At 46.1% G+C, this 7,860-nt stretch overlaps 1 protein-coding gene across 1 annotated transcript; it reads right to left on the bottom strand.

The window, feature by feature from the left end:
- Positions 1 to 5,515: 5,515 nt before the first annotated feature.
- On the bottom strand, positions 5,516 to 7,147 carry LOC129384911 (uncharacterized). The gene has a single exon (XM_055070554.1). The coding sequence runs from the start codon at positions 7,145 to 7,147 to the stop codon at positions 5,516 to 5,518; it is 1,632 nt and encodes a 543-aa protein (XP_054926529.1).
- Between the last annotated feature and the right edge of the window lie 713 nt (positions 7,148 to 7,860).

Here is a 7,860-nt window from a genome sequence, read left to right on the forward strand (position 1 = left end):
CATAAATCATTCCCCACGCACGTGCTTACGCCGATTTACGCGTTAAACAAACGAATAAGCTCAGATTAATTTTCTCGAAAAAAATGGAAAAACGGTAAGCCTATAGCCCAGGAAAATATTGTTTGAGCCAGGTCCAATAAGTTCTCTCTAAAGCGTTGGTTTTTCGCATAAATCGCTCTCCACGCACGTGCTTACGCCGATTTACGCGATAAACAAACGAATAAGCTCAGATTAATTTTCTCGAAAAAATTGAAAAACGCTAAGCCTATAGCCCAGGAAAATATTGTTTGAGCCAGGTCCAATAAGTTCTCTCTAAAGCGTTGTTTCTTCGCATAAATCACTCCCCACGCACGTGCTTACGCCGATTTACGCGATAAACAAATGAATAAGCTCAGATTAATTTTCTCGAAAAAATGGAAAAAACGGTAAGCCTATAGCCCAGGAAAATATTGTTTGAGCCAGGTCCAATAAGTTCTCTCTAAAGCGTTGGTTCTTCGCATAAATCACTCTCCAAACACGTGCTTACGCCGATTTACGCGATAAACAAACGAATAAGCTCAGATTAATTTTCTCGAAAAAATGTAAAAACGGTAAGCCTATACCCTAGGAAAATATTGTTTTTGCCAGGTCCAATAAGTTCTCTCTAAAGCGTTGTTTCTTCGCATAAATCACTCGCCACGCACGAGCTTACGCCGATTTACGCGATAAACAAACGAATAAGCTCAGATTAATTTTCTCGAAAAAATGGAAAAACGGTAAGCCTATAGCCCAGGAAAATATTGCTTGAGCCAGGTCCAATAAGTTCTCTCTAAAGCGTTGTTTCTTCGCATAAATCACTCCCCACGCACGTGCTTACGCCGATTTACGCGATAAACAAATGAATAAGCTCAGATTAATTTTCTCGAAAAAATGGAAAAACGCTAAGCCTATTGCCCAGGAAAATATTGTTTGAGCCAGGTCCAATAAGTTCTCTCTAAAGCGTTGTTTCTTCGCATAAATCACTCTCCACGCACGTGCTTACGCCGATTTACGCGATAAACAAACGAATAAGCTCAGATTAATTTTCTCGAAAAAATGGAAAAACGCTAAGCCTATAGCCCAGGAAAATATTGTTTGAGCCAGGTCCAATAAGTTCTCTCTAAAGCGTTGTTTCTTCGCATAAATCACTCCCCACGCACGTGCTTACGCCGATTTACGCGATAAACAAACGAATAAGCTCAGATTAATTTTCTCGAAAAAATGGAAAAACGGTAAGCCTATAGCCCAGGAAAATATTGTTTGAGCCAGGTCCAATAAGTTCTCTCTAAAGCGTTGGTTCTTCGCATAAATCACTCCCCACGCACGTGCTTACGCCGATTTACGCGATAAACAAACGAATAAGCTCAGATTAATTTTCTCGAAAAAATGGAAAAACGCTAAGCCTATAGCCCAGGAAAATATTGTTTGAGCCAGGTCCAATAAGTTCTCTCTAAAGCGTTGTTTCTTCGCATAAATCACTCTCCAAACACGTGCTTACGCCGATTTACGCGATAAACAAACGAATAAGCTCAGATTAATTTTCTCGAAAAAATGTAAAAACGGTAAGCCTATACCCTAGGAAAATATTGTTTTTGCCAGGTCCAATAAGTTCTCTCTAAAGCGTTGTTTCTTCGCATAAATCACTCGCCACGCACGTGCTTACGCCGATTTACGCAATAAACAAACGAATAAGCTCAGATTAATTTTCTCTAAAAAATGGAAAAACGGTAAGCCTATAGCCCAGGAAAATATTGTTTGAGCCAGGTCCAATAAGTTCTCTCTAAAGCGTTGTTTCTTCGCATAAATCACTCGCCACGCACGTGCTTACGCCGATTTACGCAATAAACAAACGAATAAGCTCAGATTAATTTTCTCGAAAAAATGGAAAAACGGTAAGCCTTATAGCCCAGGAAAATATTGTTTGAGCCAGGTCCAATAAGTTCTCTCTAAAGCGTTGTTTCTTCGCATAAATCACTCGCCACGCACGTGCTTACGCCGATTTACGCGATAAACAAACGAATAAGCTCAGATTAATTTTCTCGAAAAATGGAAAAACGGTAAGCCTATAGCCCAGGAAAATATTGTTTGAGCCAGGTCCAATAAGTTTTCTTAAAGCGTTGGTTCTTCGCATAAATTAATTAATTATTCTAAATGTGGGGTTTTACGTGCCAAAACCACTTTCTGATTATGAGGCACGCCGTAGTGGAGGACTCCGGAAATTTCGACCACCTGGGGTTCTTTAACGTGCACCTAAATCTAAGTACACGGGTGTTTTCGCATTTCGCCCCCATCGAAATGCGGCCGCCGTGGCCGGGATTCGATCCCGCGACCTCGTGCTCAGCAGCCCAACACCATAGCCACTGAGCAACCACGGCGGGTGTTCTTCGCATAAATCACTCCCCACGCACGTGCTTACGCCGATTTACGCAATAAACGAACGAATAAGCTCAGATTAATTTTCTCGAAAAAATGAAAAAACGGTAAGCCTATAGCCCAGGAAAATATTGCTTGAGCCAGGTCCAATAAGTTCTCTCTAAAGCGTTGTTTCTTCGCATAAATCACTCCCCACGCACGTGCTTACGCCGATTTACGCGATAAACAAACGAATAAGCTCAGATTAATTTTCTCGAAAAAATGGAAAAACGGTAAGCGTATAGCCCAGGAAAATATTGTTTGAGCCAGGTCCAATAAGTTTTCTTAAAGCGTTGGTTCTTTGCATAAATTACTCCCCACGCACGTGCTTGTGCCGATTTACGCGATAAACAAACGAATAAGCTCAGATTAATTTTCTCGAAAAAATAGAAAAACGGTAAGCCTGTAGCCCAGGAAAATATTGTTTGAGCCAGGTCCAATAAGTTTTCTTAAAGCGTTGGTTCTTCGTATAAATTAATTAATTAATTTAAATGTGGGGTTTTACGTGCCAAAACCACTTTCTGATTATGAGGCACGCCGTAGTGGAGGACTCCGGAAATTTCGACCACCTGGGGTTCTTTAACGTGCACCTAAATCTAAGTACAAGGGTGTTTTCGCATTTCGCCCCCATCGAAATGCGGCCGCCGTGGCCGGGATTCGATCCCGCGACCTCGTGCTCAGCAGCCCAACACCATAGCCACTGAGCAACCACGGCGGGTGTTCTTCGCATAAATCACTCCCCACGCACGTGCTTACGCCGATTTACGCAATAAACAAACGAATAAGCTCAGATTAATTTTCTCGAAAAAATGGAAAAACGGTAAGCCTATAGCCCAGGAAAATATTGCTTGAGCCAGGTCCAATAAGTTCTCTCTAAAGCGTTGTTTCTTCGCATAAATCACTCCCCACGCACGTGCTTACGCCGATTTACGCGATAAACAAACGAATAAGCTCAGATTAATTTTCTCGAAAAAATGGAAAAACGGTAAGCCTATAGCCCAGGAAAATATTGCTTGAGCCAGGTCCAATAAGTTTTCTTAAAGCGTTGGTTCTTCGCATAAATCACTCTCCACGCACGTGCTTGTGCCGATTTACGCGATAAACAAACGAATAAGCTCAGATTAATTTTCTCGAAAAAATGGAAAAACGGTAAGCCTATAGCCCAGGAAAATATTGTTTGAGCCAGGTCCAATAAGTTCTCTTAAAGCGTTGGTTCTTCGTATAAATCACTCCCCACGCACGTGCTTACGCCGATTTACGCGATAAACAAACGAATAAGCTTAGTTTAATTTTCTCGAAAAATGGAAAGAACGGTAAGCCCAACAAAATATTTTCAACCAGGTCCAATGGGTTCTCTCTAAATATAGATAGAATAAGCTTTATTCTCCAACGCATAAGGTGATCTACTTAACCCCCGACACGCAGGTCAGGGGGCGGGTTCCGCCGCCGCCTCAGATGCAGGCTGGGATGTCTTGGGTCCCAGCAGCCTCTTCAGCCAGTTGGACGAGCCGGAGCTGGAGTTGAGAGTCCGAGCTGCGCAGCAGGTCTCCCATGTGTCTCTACTACCAGTATTGCGCGTCCCCCCGGGAGTGTACGGGCATTCCCATATTATGTGGTCGACGGTCCCTCTCGCCCGACAAAGATTACACCTATCGCTCCTGGCCTCGCGGAACATGTGCTTCGCCATAACCGGGTGCGGATACCTATAAGTTTGCAGTCAGCTCCACGAGACTGCTTGTCTGTTGTTTAATTTCGGGTCTGGCGGGGATACCAGTCTACGAGCCAATCTATAATGCTGCGTGATCTCCCTATATTTTAGCATGCGCTCTCCGCTCCATCGGTCATCGCGGGGCCCCGTAACGGCTCGGCGGTATATAGAGATCTCGAGCCAGCTCGTGGGCCGCCTCGTTGCCCGGGACTGCTTCGTGCGCCGGAGTCCAAATTATTTGAATTTTTCTATTTAACTTTCTCTAGCCTAAGATTCTGGCGGCTGAGGGCGAGATCCTTCCCTTGCTAAAATATTGTATGGCAGTTTTGCTGTCACTATTCATAAATTTCGCATCCGTTCCAGCGCAAGCTAACGCGATCGCAATTTCCTCAGCAACTTCTATGCTGCGCACGCGCAGAGTGGCAGCTGTCACGGGATTACCCCAGCCGTTTCCACAAAACCACCGCACCACGTCACATTCCTCGTCGCGTCTACATAGGCAATCTCATGTTCTGAAATTTCACCGAATCTAATTTGTAATGCATTGGCTCGTTTTGCCTCCTGTCTTTGTTATTTACCGAGTGCATATTTTTTGGCAGGGGGAGGGGGGGTGTAGTCAGATTTTTTCTGACTTCCCTATCTACCTCCACCATTTGGGTGGGGCCTCTATTAGAATTTAATCCAACTTTGGTCAATATGACTCTTCCTGTCCTCGTGGTGCTAAGTTTCTCAATTTCAGAGGTTCGCACCGCTTCCACCAGTTCTGCCCAGGTGTTGTGCATCCCTAGAGCAATGTCTCTCTATGGATGTGCACATCGTCAGTCCCAGCGCTCTCTTTACGCATTTTCTCATTAGAGAATCAATATTTTCTCGTTCCACCGCTTTCAAATCGAGATATGGCGTTGCAAAGCTCACCCGGCTGAAGATGTACGCCTGTATTAGTTTAATCAAATTTTTCTCCTTTAACCCTCGGCCTTTGACAATGGTTCTTTGCATACATCACTCCCCACGTATGTTCTGACGCCGATTTAAGCGATAAACAAACGAATAAGCTCAGTTTAATTTTCTCGAAAAAATGGAAAGAACGCTAAGCCCATAAGCCCAAAAAATATTGCTTCAGCCAGGTCCATTAAGTTCTCTATGAAGTACTGGATACTGGGCTATAAGCTTACCTTTTTTTTTTTCTAGAAAAGTCGATTTACGCAATTCGTTTATTCATCGCGTAAATATGCAGCAACACTTGCATCTGCATTGACAGTGAGACGAACCAGCGCTTCTCGGAGAAGTGAGTGATTGAGCGACACGGCGCACGGCAGTCCGAAATTACGCCAAGGGAAGGATTTCGCCGGAAGCTTTCAGGATTCTCCAAAGCACAACTCAAGCTCGGGAAACCGCGATCACCGTGGTCTGGTTGCTCGCCGACACAAGCGCAGTCTTTCCTAAGCCTACCAACTCCGGCGATGCTCCAGATAGCGCCGCAAATATGTCTTCAGCTTTGGGCAGGGGATACGGTTCCAAGTGCGACGCCAGGTTCACTGTGAACTTGAAGTCGCTGCACAATCGTATATCGCCGTTCTTTTTTGCTCCCGGAACCCCCGGTGTTGCCCAATCTGAAATGCTTATCGACAAAAGCACTCCGTCTTGTACAAGACGGTCGACCTCGGCCGAAACTTTGGAGCGCATGGCATAAGGCACTGTACGTGCCTTACAGAAACGTGGGCGGGCTCCTTCTTTGAGGTGTAATTGCACAGGGGGGCCCTTGCAACAGCCAAGCTTGTTGTCGAAGAGATCCAAAAATTCATCGAGCAGAGGCGTCATCTTGTTATCACGAACAACATTTACACTTGAGGTGGTTCTAGTGTCCCAGAAGGACACACCCGCCTTACGGAAGGCCTCTATCGTGTTCCGGCCGCAGAGCAGTGGTCCGTTACATGCCACCACGATTAGCGTGCTGGTCACAACAGTTGATCCAGACTGAACCCTCATGGTTATCTCGCCGACAACTGGCAATGGCCCCAGGAAGCACGTTAAGCGGTGCGACGTTTTTTCCAGTGCCGGCCACCATTTGCGATGTTTCTTAAATATGTTCTTCGGTATGACGCTGACTGGAGAACCCGTGCATAGAATCATTCGCAATTTCCGGCCCTGCCATGTCAACTCTTCTTCGAGAGGCTTCAACGTAGCTCTGTCGGCAGAGCTGTGAGCGACAAGAGCAAGCGACATTTCTTCTTCGCTCTCACCTTCAATTTCCTCGACGGCAAAGGCACCACGTTCCCGAGGGCGGCCACTGCTGCAAACCTTCGCCAGATGACCTTTCCTGCCGCAATGGTGGCACTTAGTGTTTCGATGACGGCACATGTGTGTTGCGTGGGGGCCGCCGCAACGCTCACATGAATGGCCGTTCTTTGCAGTGTTCCACTTCGTCCAGGGTCGTCGTCCTCGCTGCAACTGTACAACATTAATGCTGGTTCCCGTAGTCACTGGGTCTGCTTCTCGCATGTCACGAACGTCGCCTAGCGCTTTCCCTGAAGCTATGGCAAATTCTTCTGCCTCCTCAAAAGTTAGCTTCTTCCGCGTTAACAGGCAGCGTCGTGCGTCGTCGTCCCTGATTCCGCATACTATGCGGTCTCGCAGCATACGGTGCAGCGAGTTGCCGAAGTTGCAACTTTCCGCCACTCTCTGAAGGTCGACAATGCATTCCCGAACGCTCTCTCCGTCCCTTTGCTTGCGCATGAAGAACGAGAAATTCGCCGCTATTTCATTAACTTGGGGATTGTGGTGTTCCTCGAGGTATTTAACGACTTCATCGTAAGTCTGGCTGTTAACCGATACGGTTGGAAGGCGTCCTTGCAACATGCGCACGACATTATCGCTCAATGAAGACACCAGCAGAGCTAGGCGTTTGGCCGTGTCGGTAATTCCATTGCCCTCAAAATAAGCTTCCAGCCGTATCCTGTACGTGCTCCAGCTGCTCACCGTCTCGTCGAAAACCGGTGGGCGAGATGCCATCATTCGACCCTGTCAGTTGCAGACCATGCTCACATGAAATCCCATCCTCGTCGCCACTGCTGTAGCACGGGTAACAACAACTGACACAGCAGGTGCAAGCAATGGAATGGTTTATTAAAGATAGCGTGGCTGCTTTTATTCTGTGCGAATCAGCAAGTGCATGCGCACTTCGTGGTGCGATAGACTGGCTTGCATTGACGCGATACGGCAGGCGACTCCTGCGATTTTTCGATGCCCGCTAGACTTAGCAAAATGTTTAATATACGTTCTCTTTTGCACTCTGATTAGTTGTGCCAAACGGTATGGGCTGCAAGTCATTTAGTTTTCCTGAAAATGTATTTCAAGGATTGGTTGCGTTCCCGGACTCATGGCTTTTTACTGGCCACCTGCGTTTGTGACGCCAGAGACTGCACCACCACTGTCGCTGAAATCGCCTCTGAAATCGCAGCTGTCTAGTTCGGAAGATCTGTAAACGCTCCCTGTACCTTCAAGAGACATTATCAAATTCGCTTCTTTGGCGTTAGCACCACGTCATACCACGTGTAGTGCGTGTTTAGCACGCGTTCTGAGTGTTTACGTTGTGGTAGTGTAGTATATCACGTCATCGACCCATCGTGACGTCACACGAAGCAGCTATCGGTTTAGGTATCTCGTTTACTGGTTATTTAAAATTATTGATGAATTTGTAAGCAAATTTAACCAATCTACCGGTG

Source organism: Dermacentor andersoni, chromosome 5, assembly GCF_023375885.2.
Source record: "Dermacentor andersoni chromosome 5, qqDerAnde1_hic_scaffold, whole genome shotgun sequence".
In the NCBI taxonomy this organism is placed as follows: Eukaryota; Metazoa; Arthropoda; class Arachnida; order Ixodida; family Ixodidae; genus Dermacentor; species Dermacentor andersoni.

Excerpts from the sequence above, each read along its gene's own strand:
- LOC129384911 (XM_055070554.1), bottom strand. The coding sequence starts at position 7,147 with ATGGCATCTCGCCCACCGGTTTTCGACGAGACGGTGAGCAGCTGGAGC.